The sequence below is a fragment of the Curcuma longa genome, chromosome 1 (genome assembly GCF_044706935.1).
Source record: "Curcuma longa cultivar G26 ecotype Majalengka, Jawa Barat chromosome 1, ITB_CL_G26_1.1, whole genome shotgun sequence".
In the NCBI taxonomy this organism is placed as follows: Eukaryota; Viridiplantae; Streptophyta; class Magnoliopsida; order Zingiberales; family Zingiberaceae; genus Curcuma; species Curcuma longa.
This window is the reverse complement of record NC_133861.1, coordinates 26,035,126-26,059,379: the sequence shown is the minus strand read 5'-3', so window position 1 is coordinate 26,059,379 and position 24,254 is coordinate 26,035,126. Positions and strand designations below refer to the sequence as shown.

The 24,254-nt window shown below is 34.5% G+C and overlaps 1 protein-coding gene across 1 annotated transcript in view; it reads right to left on the bottom strand.

The window, feature by feature from the left end:
* Positions 1–5,230: 5,230 nt before the first annotated feature.
* Positions 5,231–24,254, bottom strand: part of LOC141847372 (uncharacterized) — a 42,092-nt gene continuing 23,068 nt past the window's right edge. The window contains exons 7-11 of the mRNA XM_074735414.1: positions 23,381–23,449; positions 23,190–23,291; positions 22,710–22,778; positions 11,033–11,089; positions 5,231–5,541 (exon numbers count right to left, since the gene is read on the bottom strand). Coding sequence (XP_074591515.1) covers positions 5,455–5,541; positions 11,033–11,089; positions 22,710–22,778; positions 23,190–23,291; positions 23,381–23,449 — 384 coding nt within the window. The 3' untranslated portion in view covers positions 5,231–5,454. The remainder of the gene's footprint in view (positions 5,542–11,032; positions 11,090–22,709; positions 22,779–23,189; positions 23,292–23,380; positions 23,450–24,254) is intronic.

Here is a 24,254-nt window from a genome sequence, read left to right as displayed (position 1 = left end):
AGGATACGTTAAAGGCACACAACAAAGGTATAACTCTTAGTTAGAACTTTGTACGAATTTTTCGCATGGATCATTGGAAGGGATCCTATTTTCCGCTGCGTATATTGTTATTTTTCACATAAGAGATCCCAACAATGTGTCCAACGCGTGCTAATTGAAGAATAGCCTACCATTACATGTGTCAATGTACTTAGCTTCTAGTATGTTCATTTGTCATGATGAAGCACCATTTCAACATTGGTATTGAAATAATAAAGGATGGATACTTTTCTAATTCGAAGTATGTTTCAATGGGATAGTGTTTTAAAACTCAGTTATAGTCTAAATCATTCAGCTTAGGAATCAACATTGAAGCAACACCAAAACACGGCGCTAACGGAACCATGTTGGAAAACAACCTAAGGCGAGCTCTCAATTGACTAACTGTTGACTTGGAAGACCAAATTTGATGGAAACATTAGAATTAAGAACACTGGGTTGACTGACTAAAAGAATTGCGAACTGAATGGTAGATTTCTTCTGCTTTTGGTTCTTCCTCTTCCTCTTCCTCTCCCTTCCCCCTCCACCAATAAACCAATCAGCAAGGCCTACCCATGCCGATTGGCACCATGTATTGCCATAGGTTGACACCAAGACAAAACCTTTGGTTCAATGATGAAACTGATTTTAAAACCTTGGTTGAGATTTAGAAATCTTGTCCTCTGTAAACTTCTAATATGTAACAAGCTCTATATAGCCAAAATCTAGTTTAACTAACCTACACAGGTTTCACACTTAACAAATTGATACCTTGTTTGTCGTTTGGCCAACGATGCCCGAAGCCTATGCCTGTTAGTTCCAGCCATTCAATGCACTATGAACAACTTAGTTCTTAGGAAATCAGCATTGTTAATCTATTTAGTACTTTTGTGTGATATTTCTTTACTTGATTGTCATAAATCTCTGTGAAAATGAGAAAGTAAATTATTTCATTGTTTGGGATTAAAATATTGTCTAATACATGATGTTTTCCATTCTGTCGCTTCTATGATTTTGCACCTATTTCTGTCTAAAATATCCTAGTATGTTAAGAAAGCTATAGTTTTAACTAAAGAGTGTTATTGATCTACTGCAGCATACACATGGAGGATGGGGCAGCGGATTTACTCCTATAGCTGAATACGGATCTGAATTTAGCAAGAAATCGAGAAAAGGAAAGCAGAGGGAACCCGTTAGATTATTATACAATGGTGGAAATCATTATGATTTACTGGTTTGATAGTTCAGAGTTGCCCAAGTTATTTCTTTCTTCGTTGCAGCTAGAAAATTTACAAAGTGCTTTGATGTGATGAACATCTAATAAAATATTAATGGCTGAGAAATCATTTGAATGTTTTTTTGGGTTGTTAAACATCACCAAATTTCTTCTAGTTTTCTGCCATGAATTTGGAGAACGATCATAGAAGATTGTAAGCAAATAATGTATTTGTTATGTTCATGCTTGTGATGTTTTTGCCACCAAATAGTCATTGTGTTATAAGAAAAATATCATTAATCGTTAAATCTGTGCACTTTATACACTTGATGAAGTTTAACATATCATTAATATCATATAGTATATTAATATTGCAGGATATACACTGATATACAGTGTTATTTTGTAAAATAAATATAAGATTGAGTTTAATTTGACTGTGCATATGAACCTACAATTGTCAATGTAAAAGATAAAGAAATTTTTAAATATTGATAACTCATTAATTTAAATTTTATAAAATAATAATAATTTTATTATTATAATCGAAGCGTTTTCTTCTACATAAAATGGTCGTGTCAAAGAAGAAAAATAGTTCCTAGGATATGGTGTCACGGTAGGATATCTAGATTGTTATCTAGGCACTTGTCGTTTGATCCCTCATAATAACGCTCAGGAATAGTCAATGAGGTTAATTAAGATTTATCATTTTTTTTTGTCAAAGAAGAAAATTAGAGGGTGTTTGATTTGTAATTTTTTTATTTTCTATTTTTCATTTTCTATTTCTATTTTTCTATTTTATGATCTAGTTTTTTAAAAAAAAGAAAATGTGTTTGGTATGATATACTATTTTTTATTTTCTAAAAAAGAAAATTAGAAAATACATTTGGTTTGTTAATATAAAAAATTATAAATAAAATAATTTTTTTAATAAAAGATATTTTTAAAATAGTTTGAAATGTTCAATATAATTATATTAATTGACCACATCTACGAGTACCGACTGAACCAATTTATTATTTAGTTGGTCTAATTAAATTATTAAAATAATCGATTATGTTATAGGAAAGAATATGAAATAGATAAGTAAAGTTAGTTTCAAAATAGATTAATGAATAATTATTTTGTTTTGAATTTAAAATAATTATTTCATATGAATAGATATTTCATGATAAATTTTTCTATCAAATAATTAGATATAAAGTAACAAAATTCAGAATTGCTGTAGCGGGAGAGAAGCTTCTCCCGGAGCTCCGCCGCATCAACCTATAGGCCCACGTATCTTAGTGTGTAATGTATTACCACAACATAAGCCTGAAATGGAAAACTTGTGAGAGGCGTACCTTAGTTGCATACCGCGTTCATCTGCTAAAGTGCGCTCTTCGGCACGGCCAGGGCTAGCAGGCGCGTGTATCTGCATCGGTGGGCGGAAGCCGCTTGATGAGGATCTCCACCGGCGTCCGACAATACGAGCCTTTTCATGCTCGCGCGTGAGGCCTCGGTCTCGATGCGGAGTTGTACGAGGGAGGAGGCGGCAGCAGGGGGATCCGATGATGGAGGAGATCTTCGAGGGTTTTCTCGCCATCGGAACCTTAGGAGTCGGGTCATGGCCGATTGAGGAGGAGGGCGGAGCGTCGATCGAGGAAGCGCAGAAGGAGTCGGTGGCTGGCGAGGAGCTCGTCGTCGTGCGAGCGGCGCTGGAGATGATCGCGGAGAAGGAGGTGGAGGCGACGACGGAGAAGGGGAAAACGCCGCATTTTTATATTTTCATGTAGTTTTTATTTTTCACATAAAATAATATTTTATTATTTTTTATTTTCTTAGAGAATGTCTTCTAATTTTTCAGAGAATGAAATTGAAAAATACAAAATAAATAATAATTTTTAAAAATAAAAAATATAAAAATAGAAAATGACCAAATCAAACGCCCCTGATTTTCAATTCCTTGTTCCTTTATTTCATTAGCTTCCCTCTCTTTTCCTAGTAAACCAAAAGCCTATCGGACGGTGGAAATCATTTTGCCATGTCGATTGCTCGGGCCTTTTGTAAACATAACATGGTCCTTGCCGTTCGATTGAACGATCGGACGGTCGAAATTGTTGTCTTTGATTTTGGTTCATATGCTGTTGGATCTGTTTGAGAGCTGCCTTTTTGTAAGACTTTGATAGGATTCCGAAGTTGACCCGCTCCTTTTTTTAAGACTTTAATTTAAAATTCGATTAAATTAAATTTATCAAACTGTCAATTTATTCGATTTTAATAATAAAAATGAATCGATTGAGTTTGGTAATTTTTTATAAATTTATTCGATTTTAATAATAAAAATCAATCGACTGAGTTTGGTCATTTTTTATAATTTTATTCAATTTTAATTAATGCTTGTCCTTGGTACTTATATGGTGGATATTTATAATCTTTGAGTCAATTTTGAATAGATATTAATATCCACTCTCGCCTATTGAGGGGTCATTAAGACTTCATTTTCATATAAAAATATTATGAACTTCACGTGATACGTGAACTGTAGAATCTTCTTATAAATATTAATTTTCTGTCCCTCAACGAGATGACTAATCCAAGGATCCACACACACAGCCGACGATTCCACTATGAGAAAAATCTCCTTCTCGAATCACACTTCGAAGGCGGAGAAACCTTCACAAAACAATGTCTTCCTCATACAAGATCTTTAATAAAGTATGAGAGGAAGAAAAGAGCTTTTACAGATGTCAGAAGAGCAGTAAAGAAGATGAATGAATGTTGTTCTTTTCTGCGACGTTGACCGCTCTTTTTATGAAATTCAGTGCACCAGTCGACTGCTCCTAGGGCCAGTCGACTGATGGGCTTCAACAGGAATTAAATATGCATTTAATTCACTAGTTGTCACTCCAACGGTAATATATCAGTCGACTGTTCCATGGCCAATCGACTGGTCCTAGTCGACTGTCAACTCGACTGATTTTTCTGTGCTTATCTGTGTGTGCTCCGGATCAACCCCAGTCGACTGCTGGCAGGGCCAGTCGACTGCAAGAGCTGAAAACTTTCTTTTTTAGCTTCTCTTTACCCTTTAGCCTTGATGCAAGCCTTCAAACGTCTTCCACAAGCCTCGTGCTCTTCCTTGCACTAGCTTGAGACATTTCCCTCGATTTCATCGTGCTAAGACATCCTTGCCAAGAGGCCGCGCCTCCGGGACTTCACCTTTGCTAAGAGGTCGCACCTCTGGGACTTCACCAATTGTCAAGTCTCCACTCCTGGACTTTCCTGTGGACTCAGACCACACATGTTAGATAAACAATCATTGCCTAACTTAACTAATTTAGCCAAACATTAAAATCCAATCACTTGGAGCACGATTGCACCAACAGAAATTGTGAATAACACATGTCACTTTTTCATTTATTTTTAAAAACTTTCTTTCATTTCAAAGTCAAGCAATGGAAAGTAAAACAAAGAACTCAAAAGCACATAAAAGATAATTTTGATTTTACTTAGTTCACAACCTCATACTGCTATTCCAAAGCCCGTGATCCTTGACCGTTTCATTAGACAATTTGCTAATAGACTATTTCTCGCAATGAGGAAGTGTCTGGTCTTTATGCTCGAACAATGCCGGTAGAACATCCATCACATAACTACAAGAACCTTTTTATAATCTTGGATCACTAATATAAGCAATCTATGAGAAGGTCATCAAGTATTTGTTGGTCTCAGATAATCAATGAGACACAACAAGACAATAATACCACCAGATACACTCCCAATGATGCATATATGGTCTTAAACTTGTAATGACATGTATAGTTGTTACTAATTATTTTGGTTAAAAGTATTTGATAGCCAAAGACATGATAAAACCACTTGTCAATAGCATCTTGATGTTCCAAAACAGATATTTATACCAAACTATATATTCGAAATAAGAATATTTCCCCACAACTAATGCTTTTTCCCATTGGCAAATTATCGCAAGAGTTAAGAATCAGAGACAAATCCACATCATCAAAGGAACAGAATCCCAATATAATTAATTGCTAATGAGTCTAAAAAAGAAAATTTGATGGGTAAATTAGTGCTACACTGAGCAAACATTCTGGCAAAATGCAAAGTGTAAAATCATTCAACAGCATTCTAAAATTTCTTTTATTAATAAAAAAAACTACAACTTCGATGATTGGGTCACATAATTTATTTACGTACACCTGAATGTGCCTTCAAATAACCTATAGCAATATTCTCGAACAGAGGCGCCAATCTGCCCCAGGGTGGAATAGAGACCTTTCAAGAACCCAGATGTCTCGAACCAGCACCTAAACACAGCACGAAAAGTTTTTCAGCAAAATACTTTTATAATTAGAAAATAAACCAAGAACCAGAGGTAGAAATAAAACAAAAGGAAAAAAAAGATTGCTATAATAAACATATTCAGCGGAAATGTGTGCAGATTAGCTAACACAAGTTTCTCAACAGCTGTTGCATGCACCACCACATACAAAGAAGTACAAGCCCTAAACTTAAATTTAATGTACGAGGAAGTTGCATACATGTCGCTTTTAACAAAAGTTTACAATTACCTACACCCTATTGGGACTTCATCCAGAGCAACAAGCATTCCTTGTATCCTAGTGACTCTGAGAATATGACATAACCACTTAAAGAAAATGTTTGAATGCATCAGCTGAAACCATAAAGAAATGATACATGCTGGCATTTAATACCTCCATAGATGCATATGCAAGGCCCATCTTCATCACAATCATGTATGTAAGTCTATCCGATAGCATTTTATCTTATCTTCATTTTCTCACTCAGACAGATATTTTCAGTCTGTTCAATTTGCTATCTTTATGATTAACTATAAATGAATATGACGGTTGACCTAATTTATGTTCATTAATTGAAATATAAATAACTTAGAAGGGATAAAAGATTCTTGATTAACAACAAGATAAGGCAAGAGTGAAAAAAAAATTATCTAGAACAAAAAAGATCTGCAGTGGATTTATCACTGAAAGAAGAGCTCCAAAATAACTTATACCTAACAAAAGACTATTAAGAGAATTGGATGTGTGCATATTAGGAGGGATTCGATGATGATTATGGTTTCTAAAAAATTTTACTAATTTGAAATTCATTCTTTTAGGTTAATATGTTTTGTCTATTGGAAAGTATTAAAACCTATTTGCATTGAGTCATTAAATAATAGTTTCCAATAAAATTATGTTTTTAAGGATCTTATCGTTCAGTCTCACATATGCATCTGCAGAAGCTTTTGTTGAGACCCATTCAAATGTCATTAGTATTTTCTTTAACACCGAGACTGAAACTTATATTCATCAACGCATCTTTGCTTCTACAAAATATTATATGTATTTAATTGTAATTGGAATGAGAATAAATGTTTCATTTGCTGCTGAATGCATATCATAATTTGGGAAGCTGACTTCCCAACGCAAATAAGGAATTTACTCTTACTTGTAAGTTTTGATATGTAATTTTGGTAATGTCTGTAGGAGGACAAATATTTAAAGCAGTATTTTAAGATGATAATTGTTTTACTTTAGGGTGTTAAGTAGATGTTGTATGTTTTAATCTAAAAAGAGAAAATACTTCTGGTAGGAGTTTAATTTATTTTGATTTATTAAAAATTTATTATTTTGTAGTTTGTTTAGGTTGAGGTCTATAAAATGGTGTAATTCTTCAATGATTATCATCTTTAAAGTAATAAAAGTCCTCTGTTTTTTTATAGTGAACTCTTGCTCTATGTGAGTCTTTCTTATTCTCTGTTTAAAGATAGTTATCCCACGTTTCATCAATCTCGATATGGATTGTTTATGTGAGCTTGATTTGATTTAAGAATCAGAGTTGTAATTCTGATTTGTTGTCATACTCCATCCTCCCCCACACCATTGCATCTTAATTCCTCCTTCATATTCCACCATATCGGCAGCAGTAGTTTTCTTACTCCACCAGAGCATTTGTCCACCTTACCACTACCTCCACGTCTCCAATTCCAAGACATCCACAACCCCCATCAAAATAAGATCATCCTTTCCAAGTTGGCAATTTTCCTTGCATAAAGTACATGGACAACTCATCTACCCGGCAGTGGTGGCATTCTTCTACCTTAGTTACCAAAATTCCAAAGCTTCTCTCCCCACTATTTCTATGGCCACTTCTTGCTTGCCCTCAACCAGTGACATAGCAGCAATTTCCGAAAATGCATCTGCCTTTGCATTTGCCATTCTTAGAAGAGCAATGATATGCAGTTGAGTGTGTCATGTTGGTTTCATGTTGCATTTTTTCATGTTGCATATCACTTCTCTTCTTAGAATATCTTATACACTATAAATTGCTTCCTCATACCTTGTACTCTCCTTAAATATGCCACATAGAAAGCTTATTTTACCTCAATCTCTTGAACTTGCTTGACAATCAGCTGTTCATTACTGAACATATAAATCTAAAATGCCATCATCTCAAAAGCTAAAGCTAGCACTATAATTAAGGTTACAATCTTTAAACCAGGTTCCTCTACCACTTTCACTGCAAAAGTTATCATCTCCATCATTTTCACTGCAATACCAGTAAATCCAGTCAGCGCGGTTCCTTATCCCTCTAAATTGGCCTCTGAATATTCCATTTTCACAAAGGCATTATAATACAATATCAGATGAGCTCCTAGTGTCAACTAACACATGTTTCACCAAACAGTTAGCAATTTATAACTTGACCAATGAGGCATCCTCATGATCTGAGCTACAATTCCTCTGAAAAAGTTAGCTTTCAACAATATTTTGGCTCCACGTGCAAAGCAAAACAAGATAGCTTCTCCCAAGCATGAGCCATGATAAATCATCTGTTTTTGTACCGGCTCATGAACTGGCTCTACCTTTTTACCTCTTACCACCTCTTTGGCATGGCAAACTTGTGCAGGTATCCTCTTCGGATTAATTCATCTATCTCATGTTTCCGAAGAATGTACTTATCACTATCTTTCCTATGCTCGCAATGTTCAAGCAAACCAAATCAATTGTGGCACAAGCAAAGGCAAATTTCAACTTAATTTCCATGAGTTATCTCTGACTGAGTTGTCATCCAGGGAATTCCCTCAGCACATCACCGATGGCCTTCAGTTAAAATCCTTTACTTGGTAGCCTGATAGCCAAAAAACCTCCTTGGCTCCTCTGCCCTTCTTGGCTTTAGCTCCGAAGCTTTGGCCTGCACTGCATCATCCACTGTTGCATATCAGCCAATCCTTTCGAGCATCTTAGTACAGTCTTATGGCAGGTTTTGTAAAGCTACAGTAAAATTTGAGACAGTGCAATGAAAACTTGAAAGTTAGCATCAAAAAATTAGTTGGATTTGAATCCTGATTCTATCTGGCAGTCTCCAACATTTTCAAATACTTCAAAGTGGCTCATCGGTTTGCTTCAATGTCATCACACCATCTGCATTCAGGCTACACGACAACTTCATAATTCCTTGAAACTTCCATCACCCAAAGGCAAATACACTTACCACTTATGCACACCATTTAGGATTGTTGGAAATATTTGGCACATAGTGGCATTTGTTGCCCCATAGAGGGAAATCCTTGAAAAAAAAAGCAACATGTCATATAAGTTTGAGCTCGTCATAAGTATCCATTTCGGCCACTTAAGACTTCTTTAGGATTAGCTCCTCATGTATCTTTATAGTGAATGGAATTCAAGTTTCAAGGAGTTTGACTTACTACCTCAGCTCCTCCCTCAAAAGCATATCATTTTCCACTGAGTCTGAGTTTACTCGTGGTTTGCAATCTTGTACCATGTTAAGCCATATTCTGTCAGTAAATTACAATACCACTCAACACAACCTTCCTATGCTTCATCTCTTTCCTCCTTCAACTTCCAATCTGGCACCGGCATCATGGATCAGAATGTTAGCACAATACTAAAATAGTAACGTTCCAGTCAAAGACTAAAGCTTCGAAACGGTTGGAAATTTTTTTTTAACCTCGCCTTCAGTATTTCTCTTGAAACCCATCCTATTCTTGACTGGACCATACATCCCTCTTAGACCAACAATCACTCCATATATTTTAGTTTGGCTTCTCCTAGGAACATCAACCATGAAATTCGGCAATGAATTCATAAGCTCCTGATCTCTATGACAGTGGCAACAGTTTCTCGGTCCAACACTTGAAGAAGTAAACAAATTTTTCTTAAGAGAGAATATAGTCGTCTCAAATGGCCTTCCAAGTTGACCAGCTACCTTCAAAACCTTCCTTGTGGGTGTTGACCTCATCTCCTCCCTGGTGTCTTTTATGCCTAACTGCTTGCTACCTAGTGCGCCAGTTTGTTATAGTCAATTTTCAGAATAGATGTACAATCCTGCTGACATGTAACCATTGCAGGTTTACTATAGGGTCTGGTGAGAGGAATTACACAATGGAGTTTGGTTGAGCTCTGCACTAGCTTGGCCAAACTATCACTCTGGCTCTGTTTGAGCTCCGCACTAGCTTGGCCAAACTATCACTCTGGCTCTGTTTGAACTCTCAAAAATTCTGACAAGTTAAATGTTATCCCCATGGAAGTCGACTGAATTATTACCGAACCCTTGTGGTCTTGAGAGTGACCTTGACAGGACTCCAAGAATGAGTTCACAGAGTTTAAGGATGAATCACTATAAGCAAAGTAGAAAGCACTCCCCCAATATATGCCATCTCAGGCCCTACTTAGTGACAACCTGTGGCATAAAGGCTGCCCATGAACAATTCTTAGAGCAAGACATGTAACAGCCTTTGATTAGTCCATTTTGGTGCTGCTAGCTGTTGATCCTCTTTTCACTAGCACTTGTCCGCTAGTCAATAGATAATATAGGGTAATTTCACCCACATTACGTGTGAGAATTTAAACCCTAAATATTTTTTTAAAAACTAAAATTTTATCTCTAATTTTAAACTGCATCAGTAAAATTGTCAATCTCCAGCAGCACCTGTAGCCCCCATCCCCTAATTGCCCTCTCCCGTGTGTTCCGAGCAACAGCCAACTCCAGTCAAATTTCTTCTTCACCTCAGCAAAATCAACCTCTAACTTCCTCCTCTTCTTCACAGAGAAAGTCAACCCTAGCACTTGCTTCTCACCTTGCAAGAGGAACATCAATCTTCCAACAATTCTCTTTCCCGCATGAATAGCCTCTCTAAGCCCCTTACTTGTGTGAGCAGCATCACCAACAGCCCACTCTCTAGCATTTAGACATCAATGACATCAGTTGATACAACTCACTCAAGTTTTCTAATTTTTATGTGTATTGTCACTGTTATAATAGTGTTCCCTCATTTTTCTTCATTTCCAGCAAACTGAATGAGCAAAGTTCACCTTGGATCATCAAAGAAAGGATTTGTCTTCCATCTCCAGCAGTTTATTGGGGATATTTTGATTAATCTCAATGCCTATGTAGGAAAAATTCTTCAATGAGGATTTTTCAGTTTATTGAGGATATTTCACCCAAGTGAGCGACGGTCACCTCGCTTAGGTTGAGGTCTATGTAAGTGTTGAATTCTTCAGTTTATCGTCTTTCAAGTAATAAAAAATTTGTTTGTTTAATCTCTGCATAACATTCTTTCTTCTGTGTGATATTCATTATTCTGTGTGATATGAGATATAACTCATTTTGTGCAAACTGCTTGAATCAATATGTTTCCTATAGCAGGTCCCTTTCTGACTACAAGGGTAGATAGATGACTATTTAATTTATAGGTATTTCTTCAGCCATCAAACAGGAAACAAAAATGGATTAAGAGGCTGAGATCTATACCTCTTTTGTTTTGTCTCCAGAAACAACAGCACCTTTTGCATTGTAAGCTTCAAACCTCTAGAACATGAACAAAAATAAGAGATCAAGGGAAGAAAACATAACAAACATCTGAAAAGAAGTAAAATGACCCCAATGGAAGAGCTAATACAGCATTGTACAGAATGGGCAGCATGCAGTCTTCTGACTATTACCCCTGGGTGGCATATGATTCAGAAGGTACTTCATAATGCATAACTATTACCGTAAATTTGATGTATAATTTGGTACTCAGGTACTATACCAGTTCAAGAGATATGCTTAATCTAGGTATCTGACTATCTAACTATATGTAAAAAATTTCAAATCCATATATTCATGTAAACTAAAATATTCAAAATATCAACTATAACCATTTTGTGTGATTACAATTCAGAATGGAAGAAACAAAATGGAAAGTTATGCTGATAAAATATATAATTGTTGCCCCTATTAGAATTAAAGGCAATAAGCAATGTTGATCATACAAAGCGAGGTGTATACTTAGTCTCATTGGGTAATAGGCTTTGAGTGGTGGCAATATGCTTGGCAGACTTCATGCCTACAGAGTTGCCCGTGCATTGTGTGGGCCCGAGCTTAGGCCAACCCTAGCCTGCCTGAGCGAGCTTTTATTTTAATTAAAAGGGTGGGTCGACCAACCTCAGTGGCTAGGCTGATCGAGCAAACCCCTTCTATTAAAATATATATATATATATATATATATATATATATATATTGAAAACTTAAAAATTTTAAAAATAAACTTTTTGAAAAAAAAAAACTCAAAAAAATATTAATTAAACATAATGAAATTTAATCAAATAATGTTAAATCTAAAAAATTATTAGATAAGTCAATTTTATAATATTACATAATTTACATCCTTAATTTAACTTTAACACAATAAAAAAATATAATATAATTTGAATAGTATATTTAAATTTTTATTTACATGATTATTATATCTTAATGTTAAAAGTATATATATATATATATATTTGTGTGTCTGAACTTGATCTTTCAATCTTCCACTTGGATTGAATACATAGCTTCTACCCAAGGTAAACGAGTTGGAGACCAATCATTCTTGACATGGTCCCACCGTATCACTTAGACCAATCATCGTAAACCAATTGAGATTCAAGACATTCTTCTGCATCTAATAAATCCTTCAAGCATTAATGCATTTCTAATGAATCTTCCTTCAAGTGACTACTCTTCTCATCCAAGACCTTATCACCTGCACTAAAACAAGACTTAAACGCTCCTGCAGACATGAGAATTGGTAGTACATCACGAGCAATGGTAGCTAAAATCAAGCACATCGACGCATGTTTTTTCCACCAATTTAGTTTTCATAATCTACTAAATTATCACTTGAAAAATTAAGTTCATTTACCTCATTACAAAGTCAATTATTTGAGACTCCACTTATTTGACTACGAGTACTAACACAACTAAAGTTTGATTAGAATATATTTCTGCCTTGATCTTCACGAGAAATGTAGTAGAGGTGGTGGTGTTGGTTGGTGATCATACCTCTCTTACAGGAAATTAAATACATTTAATTCAATATTCTTCTAATTTCTAATATTTTTTGTTGAAAATTTTTAAATTCTAATTTTTTGTAATATGCAATTAAAAGATTATAAAACAATAACAACAACCAAACATTATCCCACTAGGTGGGTTCGGCTATATAAATTCTTCTACGCCATTGGACTCTATCCCCTACTATATCATCATTTATATTTAAATAAATTTTATCTTATTTTATTATTGCTAACCAATTTTTTTATCTTTCTCTTCCTCATTTAATATGCACATTTATCATATTTTCACATCATCTAACTGGAACATTTATTGGTCATCTAAGTACATATTTGTACCATCTTAAACGTGTCTCCGAGAGTTTTCCGTCAATATGTGCAACCTCGATTTCTTTCTAATATTTTTATTTCTTATCCTGTCCATCCTTATATGTCCTCACATCCACTTTAACATCTTTATCTATGCAACTCTCATCTTCTACTCATATACTCGAATTATAACTCAACATTCAACTCCATATAACATAGCAAGTTTAATCATCATTTTGTAACAATTTTGTTAGTCTTGGAGGTAATTTATGATCACAAAAAACATCTGACACTCTCCTTCATTTTAACCATCCTATTTATATTTTATATAAGACATCTCTCAATCCCTCCATTGTTTTAAATGATCCTAAAAACTTAAAACTCTCATTTACAAACAAATCGTCATCTCCTATCTTAACAATTGCTTATTATGTCTAATATTGATAAATTTAAATTCCATATATTCTGTCTTTAATCTACTAAGTTTAAAACCTTTCACTTTTAGCATTTTCCGCCAAGATCCGAATTTAGCATTTACTCCCTTACGTGTCTCATCTATCAAAATAATATCATCTACAAACATACACTACGGTACCGTATTTTGGATGGGTCAAATGAATTCATCCATGATTAATGTAAAAAGATAGGGACATAGAGTTAATCCTTAATGTAACTCTATCTGTTTGGGAAACACTTTGGTTAATTCGCCTATAGTCTTCACTCTTATTATTATATCCTCATACGTATCCTTAGTTCAATATATGTTATGCTAACGTCTCTTTTTTCTAGAATTCTCTATATAATTTCATGTAAGACTCTATCGCAAGCTTTTTCTATATCGATGAATACCATGTGTAAGTCTTTGCTTCTGTTCCCAATACTTTTCAATTAATTACCTGAAAAGATGTATCTCTTCTGTTGTTGCCCTTCCAAACATTAATTCAAATTAAATTTCGATCACCGTAGTATCCTAAGGTTTAAAATACCCAACCGTGCCGAAGTTTCAGCCTCGGACCGGAACGATACAATTTCGATATCGTATCGTGTCGTGCTGATATAGTTTTAATATTTTTAAAATATAAAATATATTAACTAAAAAAATTAATCAAAATATTTAAAAATAAAAAAAATAAAAAATAAAATATTTTTAAAAAAAATAATAGGATAATTTTATGAGGCTTTAATTAAGTCTATTTAAATTATCCCAACTATAGCTAAGAGTTGATTAAAATTATTAACCTAAGTTATTATTAAAATCTAAATTTAAAAACTCAATCCTTTCCGCACCATCGGGACGCGCGACCGCGTGGCAGGGCTCTGGAGGCGTCGTCGAACCCCGAGTGGCACCTTCGAACAACGTCTCGATCGAAACCGTTGGTGTCGGTGTCGGTGTCGTGTCGGTGTCGGTCCACTGGCAGAATGAAAAGTTTCGTCGATATCGAACAAAACAGCTCGAGATTTCAATCCTTAATCCTTATTCGGTCTTTTTTCTATTACTCTTTCCCAAAATTTCATGGTATGACTCATTAATTTAATACTATTTATAGTTTGCATAATTTTGTACGTCTCTTTTATTCTTATATAAGAGAACTAGAACACTTACCCCCACTAATCAAGCATTTTTTTTGTTTTCAATATCAAGTTGAATAACTTTGTAAGTTATTCATTCAATACCTTATTTCCCTAAGCACTTCCATATCTTTATCAGAATATCATTTGTCCAACTATTTTTTTATTGTGCATCTCATTTAAAACTTATTCTACTTTTGAAGTTTGAATTCTATAATAAAAATTTTAATTTATATACTCATTTAACCTATTTAAACCACCTAAGTTAAGTTGGTCACTTAAATCTTCATTAAAAAGTTAATAAAAATACTTCTCCCATCGTTATTTTATTTCATCATTTAATAATATCCTATTGTATTCATCTTTAACACATCTTATTTGGATAAGATCTCTTATCTTCCTCTCTTGTTTTAGTTATTATATAAATGTCTCTTTCCCCTTCTTTTGTATCTAATTTTATCCTAAATCTAAAATAATTGCATCAGAAACATTATAGTAATCTTTTTTAAATAAATCACTTACTATGATTAATGCATGAAGCATCCAATGTGAAGTTGGAGAATATACACCTAAGAAAAAAATTTGATTCGTACAAGAATAAAAAATTTCAAAAAGATCACATGTATTTTCAACATGTTAGCCAAAAAACTTTCCACCATCGAGATTTCTAATTGATCCTTAAACAATATGGCTACTCTAAGGTAAGGTACCTACTTCCACCTGTGGTACATCAGTACAATTTTTTTATATTTAACATTCACACTTCTATACTATTTTTTATAGTTTATTGTTCTAAGAATGAGAATTGGATAAACATAACAGAATCTTTAATTTGTGCAATATTTTCATAAATTACTTTAAGCTCATCTTGTATACAAAGGTTTAAGATGTAGCAAACACAATGGATGTGAAAAAAAAAAATTCTACATCCCATGATTAAATCAGAACTTTCTATTAAACTATTTATTGCAGAATCATTATCAAAAGTCATTGAGAAAATTTTATCAATTATACTATAAAATTACCATGAGAGATATAACAAAAAATTACATGACCAATATAGGTTGGGCCTGGCACAATACAACTTTTGTCATGTCGAGCCAAGCAAGAAGGCCCATTTCATGTCAAACTAAGTCACAAGCAGACTTCCTTATTTGACACCTCTAGGTATAGTGTCAGTCTTGTGTATTTTTTGTAATGTAATTCTTTTGAATCAATAATGCACAACTTTATCTCTTTTTTGCCCTCTTCTGCAATTATTACCAAAGTGCATTGAATGTTGGTGTTAATGGGGGTTTCTACTTTTAAACACTTTAGGAGTGGATGCACATTTGATTTGACGGCATGACCTCCTCTATTCCTTTTGTTGTGGTATGTCTCCCTCCCCTTCCTCTATAATATAATCTTCCAGAGGAGTAATAAGATAGGGTTAATTTTGTTCTAGGCTAATTGAGCTCTTTTATAAGTATATATAATGTAGGAGGCTAGTTATAATGCTTCACATCCTTAATAATATCTATATATAGGCAAAGGAGAGAGACCTAAAGTTCAATAAGGAATAATTTCCCCCTATTATGGTATTAGAGTCATCAATTTCCCTTGTAACCTTCTTCTCAATTAACATCAAACCCTTTTCTCTCCTAACCACTAGTCGACTTCCATAATAGCACCACTAAATTAGGATTAAGATAGGTAGGTGATGAATATAAGACTACCTTCAAGATACAATAAGGACTACACGAATGGTTAATCATGACCCTTCAAAAAAGTCGGAAGCACATTGATGATAGTAATGAACCAAGTGCTAAATCCTTTCACAAGAAAATTCCTGATAATCTACTTTGACAACATCTTGACATGCAACAAGGTGCACATCACACACTTAAAACACATTTGACATTTGAGTCATGCTTGTTATCCTTCAGATAGAAAAACTATGTCAAATAGAAGAAATGTTCATTTCTACAACTCAAGGTCATTTTCCATAGGTTAATCATTTCTACATAAGGCATCTATATGAATCTTAATAAAATTTGAGCATGACTTTATGACCTACCAATGTTTTATGAGAAATTTTAGTTTCACTCCCAACACAAATTGGCTTAAGAAAGGGAGTTTAACTATTGTCTTTGGCCTTTCAAAAAATTTAAAGGTTAGGATGATTAAGACTCTTATACTAAGCCAAGCCAACCTTTTCAAATAAGGTAGTTAATAATGCATTTAGAGTAGGAATTGTTGGTGCAGGGAGCACCAGATGATCGAACCTTGATTTTGATCATGGCAAAAAGATTCAAGTTAAGTGTGTGGTGTTTACTAATGAGCTGATCTAAATGTGCAGGTAGTACAGGAAAATCCTAGTTGAGGCTAAGCACAGGCAAGTCCTAGTGGAGACTAGGCAGTGGAAGTCCTAGTGGAGACTAGGCAGTGAAAGTCCTAATGGAGACTAAGCAGTGGAAGTCCTGATTGGAGGCTAGGCAGACCTAACTTGGGAGGGTTAGGTAGGAAGTCCTGGTCTGGAGGACTAAACAGGAAGACTTGGCAGATCAAGTGCACCAGGTGGAAGTCTAGGCAGGTCAGGTAGACTAGATGTCTAGCAGTGGAAGTTTAGGCAAGTCAAGTGGATCAGATGTCTAGCAATAGAAATCCTAGAGGTCAAGAATCGAAGCTAAGCGGAAGTCCAACAAGTTTAAAAGACTTGGTTGACAACAGGTAAATTCTCCCGAGTAGAGTGGGTGAAAGCGCGTTCCCGGTAAGGGGAACAGTAGACATCGGTCTGGCCCAAGATTTCACTGAAAATCTGAAGTCAAGACTAAATTGTTTTACTTCCTGTTATATTTTGCTTTTGTGCTAACTTGTAATGTAAGAAATGAGGGGTTGGAACTTTGTGTTCTAGGTGCCTTTATCTGGATCCAGGCAACCGGACTCTAGGCGCCCGGATGGGTTTCAGGCGATTGGACATCAGCGGAACGAGGCCAGCAAAGCAGTGAGGTGGCAGAGTCTCGGTGGTCGGGACACCTCAACTTCCAGGCGCCCGAAGTAGTTCCAGGCGCCCCGATCTAGATAAGGCATTGCGGAGTCAAGATTTGATCCGGAACCTCCACGTCAGCATAGAGGCGCTCAGAAAGGGATACAAGCGCCTGAAAATGCTGAGTCAACAGCGCCGATGGTGGATTAGCGGACAGTGTGTAGACGTCTGGAAAGGCTTCCAAGCGCCCGAATACCCTAATAAAAGAATCTCGAGAGAGAGCCCTTGAAGCATCATTCTACACTCAAGCGATGACCGTCTGCACGTGAAGCATCAACCAGGAACGTCGTAACGTCGAAGAGCTGCACCAAAATTTGATATATTCACTCTTTCGGTAATTTCATTTTGTACTTAATTTCATTAGGTGGGTATCGTTGTTGTCGATTCTATATTTTATAATCGCTAACTCCCTTTCATAAGAGGGGAATTATATAGTTGATTGCCCGTCGAAAATGTGATTATTTGATCGTGGATTTTGGAGTAGCAACCTATAGTTGTGAATTAAATAAATATCTACGTACTTTTTCCTTGTGTCTTTTATTTTTCCGCTACATTCTATACTTCTCTGATCACAAGGATTTACGAGCACTTTACGAAATTTGAAAACACTACAAAAGTGCTATTAACCCCCTCCCTTAGCGCTCTCAACGATCCTACAGGAATTAGTAGGGCTATAAATGAATCAAACATTCATGAGCAAGTTTGGTGTTCAGTTTAATAAGAGCTCGATCAATCTACCTAACGTCAATTAAATGAACAAGCTTGAACACATGTGTTCAGCTCGTTAATGTTCATGAATAAAGATTGTGAACTGTTCATGAACAATATTTATATAATGTTCCTGAACAAAGTTTGTGAACCATATTCATCAATAAAACTCTCAGTATGGCAAATAAATAAACTTTCATAATGAACAAACAAGCTTGTATTATCATGCTTAATAACCAATCAAACAAACTTAAAACTATAAAATTTTCAAACAATCAAACAAGCTTGAACTAAGAGTTCGATAACATCTAAACGAACTAAGCTCAAGCTCCAAAAAGAAACCAAGTCAAGCTTGAACAACTATTTCAATGGTTTGGTTCATTTTAGGTTCGGTTTGGCTTGGCTCAGTTATCTTATTAAACAAGCTTGAATAGCACAAAACTAAGCTTCTTTACAACCCTAGGAATCAAGAGCACCCTATGCCAAGAAGGGCATCCCATTGACTTTAATGAGATTTGACAACACGTTCCTCAATGTATAACAAAGAGTTTACGCTATTATTCATAGGAGTGTAAACAAGCCAAGTCAATTCAAACTTTATATTGTTCAAGTTTGTTTGATAAGGTAACCAAGCCAAGTCTAAAATGAATCAAGCTATTGAAATGATTGTTAAGCTTAGTTTGATTTCTTTTCTATGAGCTTGAGCTTGGTTTAAATTTGACTTGAGCTTGGTTTGTTTAGATGTTATCAAACTCTCTATTCGAACTGTTTGATTTTTTGACTATTTTATATTTTCAAACTTATTTGGTTAGTGAGCTTAATATTACAAGTTTGTTTGTTTGTTTTGAAAGCTTTTTGTCTATTGACAAGTTTGACAAGAGTTTTATTGATATAGTTCACAATTTTTATTCATAGATATTGTTTATAAACAATATTCATGAACAGTTTACAATCTTTGTTCACAAACATTAAAAAGCAGAATGTGTATTCAAGCTTGTTCATTTAGTTTAATGAGTTGTTCAAGCTTATTCATCTAATTGACCTTGTGTATATTTAACAAATATAAGCACACCCTTATCAAATCGAACACCAAACTTGTTCACAAACGTTTGGTTCATTTAAAACCCTAATTATTCAAACCAAAAGGTATTAGTGGATTAGACTTCTTACAAAAGGCAAAGCGTTTAACATATTAAATGTCATAAATTCCCATAAGAGCACTTGAACTGAGAAAGATAATGCATTGTGCTAAATCATACCCTACACAAGGCGGATATAACTGTAATTGTTAAGCACCATAAAGACAAGTACAACTATAAACCAAACTTTTTATTAAGGATAATTACCTATTTACTAATATGCACTTGTGTTGTATTTTCCTGGAGTACCACTTAAGGACTTTTTAGTATAAGAGATTCATGTTGGAAGCCTCAATAGAACATCTTCCAAAAGATAAGACCATAACCTCATTTTACTAGCATCACAAGATATTGCAAGAATTTTATCACAATGTTAACTATGCCAAGAGGGCAAGGCAACCAAGCATAACATGGGTGCCTAAGATAACCATTTTGTTCCCAATAATAAAATAAATGATTCATCTCGTGTGGCTAAATAATTTTTTAAGTTGTTATACTGCCTAAGTTAACCATGTCCATAGTGTCAAATTACAATGGTAAGTTTGTTAATAATTTTTGGAAGACCACAAATTCTACAGGACCCAACTTAAGTTTTCATCTAAATTTCAACATTTCATCCATAAACTAGTTTTCGATCATAATTTGCAAATCATGCTTAGATATCTTAGAATAAGATTTTGGATTAGGCTTGCCCATTGTTAACAATTTAGCACATGAATCTGAGAAAAAATATTCTTGAAATTGTATATAAATCTAAAGGGAATCCCCTAACCAATCTAGTTCCTTTACCAACCATCGACCTTTCAAATCTCAAGACATGTTTGTCAGCAAAACTTTCATTTCACCGACCAACTGACACAAAAGGTTTTGATACCTCGATACTTTAACAAACAATTCTTTCCCTTCATCTAGTCTTCTCCCTCCATGTCTTCACCCTTTCGATAGAATCAAAGACCGCGGTAAACACAACACCCACTTGTAGTAGAACAAACCATTGCCCAACATAAAGCAAGGTGTCATCGTCGAAGACCTATTACTAAACATCTAGTTGGCTGATTGACATACAACACTATCTCAAGCCGAACATGAACCAAAACCTCAGATCAGATATTGAATATTTCAAACCTTGCCTACCACTTTCCATCCTTATGCTTAGCATTTTGCTGAGCACATTTGACATATTTATGTCAACACTAAGAGGGAAATCACATTGAACAATACAAATTATAAAAGACATATTGATACACAGTAGACAAAAAAAGTAGGATGTAGAAGACTATATGTTACACTGTTGAAGTGTTTTCTTAAAACTCTTGCAATAAACTTCTTATTTGCTCTATTGGCTTCTTTGATATTGTGAGAACCAAAAATATACATAAGTCATTGACTTAGCATTGAATTAAATACCAATCCAATTATATAATAACATAATGAGGGGGCATTCGACCATTTTATTTTTGTAGATTTGCCTACAGACCATCCTCCTACGATTTAGATCATCCTGCTATGATTTTCGCATCTGTTCTTCCTTGTCACATCCCACACCCGAAATTGAGAGGGTAATTACCCCATCGATAGTGGTTACTTTCCATCAATACTTGGGGTCTACTAGAAAGGACTCTTAAATATATAAGATGATTGGATGACAGAAAAATTACATAATATTAGTCAAGAATCAACCACAAACTATAGAACCATCTTCTATAAAGACATGTCCTAATCATTCATTTTTCATTAACATAAGGTGTTGCAAGATTTATTATTTGTTCTCTTACTCGACGGAGTCAAGTTCTTCTCATTGGGAAAGAATAGTGTATTAAATCCTATTAAAAGTTAATTTCGAATGTCACATTTTAAATGATTAAGTTGTTTTAAGTTTTTTGAAGGTTTGTTAAATATTTTGATATAAGTTAGGAAAATTTTTAGCACACCAAGTATTTATTGATGTATGATTCTAAAAGAGATATGATTTGATGTAATAAATATTCTTCTTTTTGTGAAATTTTACTCTTTCTGAGCTTGAGTTTGTTTCCTATGCTACATCTTCCTTCTTCACTCTCCTCTCATTCACATATCCCATTAGCATTGAGTTTCATCTCTAGTTCCTATGCTACCCTAAACTCCACACCCCACCCCCACCCCAAAACAACTAAAAAAGTGTATCACAGTATGACATTGTAGGGGTTGAGCGTAGCGATACCCAAACAGATCATGAAGGATAGTGTTAGAGTGATTAGCAGCAAGTGTTATTATGTTCAAAGTTTTACAAGGCAGTTTCAAACAGTAGAAAGTCGGTCCATTACATAACGCCTAAGCAGCAAGTGAGAGCCTAGGCAATGAGCATTAAAAAGAATATTAAATAAAAGAATATATATAAACATTTTAATCAATCAAAGCACGAGAAAGCAAGTGATAATTGATAAGTAATTACATAACAAGAACACATTATATCTCACATTGCAAAAAACAGAATAACAAAATGAAACATACAAGTAGATAACAATATATATTTAATCAAACTAGATTATAAATAAATCTAAAATTCATATATCTATATCAACACATTGCAATAAAACATATGGCAATACAAGTTCCCAATTATTGTTTTGTTTAAGTAAACCAATTGCAATAATAATGATAAGTGAAGTCACCAGCACCACTTGGGCTGCCTAAGATACCTAAGTAGTCCACCTGGATCTCTTTTCAGAATAGCCACATAATGGGGTCTGCTTAATCACTAGGTGTAATGTTTCTTTTTAAAATCACTCATACAATTTTGTCTCTTCCATGTCATGTATAAGATGAGTAAACCACTTTTAACCATCCAGATATACATGCACGTCAATATATTCAAAATGACAATTAAATTATTCAATATTGTTGAAATTCACAAATTAAGAAGCATAATTGGAAGACATTCTTAATGAAGTATATGAAAATTGTCCTTAAATAGAATGGTTAACAAGATGCATAACCTTGTTTTGTTTCATTGCAATCAAATAAATTAAAAAGTGCATATGAAAGTTGCTACCATGTGATGTCACGGATTTGAGTATTGAAAATAACCTCTTACAATGCAAAGCAAGACTGCGTTTAATAAAACCTTTCACGGGACCTTACATTGGCAGGAGTTTCGTGCACCGGACAAGACTGCCCTTTTATTCAGGCCAAATCTCACCAAACATACTACACTAATAATAACTCCACGCTATTGGTTAGAAAAAACAAAACCCTTATTTCTTCCAGCAATATATAGGATAAAATGTCAACTAGTGAAAATCGAAGAACACCCAAAGATGCCATGTCATAGTAATCCAAAAGCATTTTTTTCAATAAAAAAAAATCATTTATTCAGAATTCACCTGCTTTGCTGTGATTTCGAGTGTCAGTTGTACAAAAGCCTTATCAAGATCATCTTTGTCCAAAGCAATCTGATTATAAGTTAAACAAGAGACATGAATAAGAAATTAGCCTAGATATTTAAAGAAACACTTTATAATCAAGTGAAACCATCTATGAGATGGAAGAACAAAAACAGTCGTTTGGTAAGGTTTCATCTTCAATTTTTGCATTTTGTTCGCTGTTCTTGTTATCAGTGCCAACCTGAGTTTCTTGAATTCAGATACAAGTATTCAACAGGAGTGTTGATCAACATGGCGTGTACATGTCCAACACATCTATTTCTAGAAAATTCTATAGTCAAGTATTGTCATTGAGCATTAATGTCCATCATGGTTATGGCGGGGATAAAGAGTCTAAGCACTAGAATTGCCACCAGGGTAATTTATGCAATCATAGAAATATAATTAGAGGATAAAACCAATGAATCTAAAAAATCTTACCATTCGAGCACGCAATGTCCGAATGCTAAGCACAGGTTCAACTAATTCCCAGTACACAGAATTCCACATTGAATCCCTCCGCTTGATTTCATTCTTCAAGGTCTTCAATATAGTAACAATAAATGAATAGAACTTCTAGGCAAATACTACAAAGGATACAAAGAGATCCATAGAGGGAAAAAGGAACTTACAGAATACATCTTTTCTGTAACAAGTTTTCTTAAAGATGAAGTGTTTCCATTTGCCAATGAAGTGTTAATCTGAAAAGATAAAGAAAGAGATCGAGCTATTACTTAAACATGCATGTCCAAGCATCAGCGTGAAGATCACACCTTAAAATGAAAACAAGCCTGCTAGAAAACAAACCCATAAATTCACAATTCATAAAACTTCAGCATTTCCATAACCAGAAAATTTCATACCCAGACAAAAAAACATCAAATCAAATGCTACATATTCTTTGCCATCCAATATGGAAGCATGCTGGCATCAACCATCTAAACTTGTTGAAAAATTAGTTGAACCAAAACAATTTAGGAAAAGTAATAAGGAACCAATAACAATACTCACAGATCATACTGTGTATGTAGACAAACCAATAATTCATGAGAAGTTGACAACAAGAACCAAACTTATAAAGAAATTAGGATATGGTACTTGAATATTGTGTCTTATGTAAGAAACCTTTGCCTAGCAATGGTTAACTGTCTTGTAATTTAAGAGACAATTAGACAAACCAATAATTCATGAGAAGTTGACAACAAGAACCAAATTTATAAACAAATTAGGAAATGGTGCTTGGATACGGTGTCCTATGTGAGAAACCTTTGCGTAGCAATGGTTAACTCTATTGTATTGGGAAATTAAGCAACAATTAGTCTGAATATAACACCTATTACCCTCACATAATAGAAATTGGTCGAATGAAATCAAGCTTAGCCTACTTAATCGAGATATTTTTTAGAACACCAAGTGTTCATTATAGACATACTTGTGTTGTCTAAACTAGGGATTAAAATTTCATTCTTTGTTAGACGAAACTTCTCATTCAGTGGGTCGATCAGC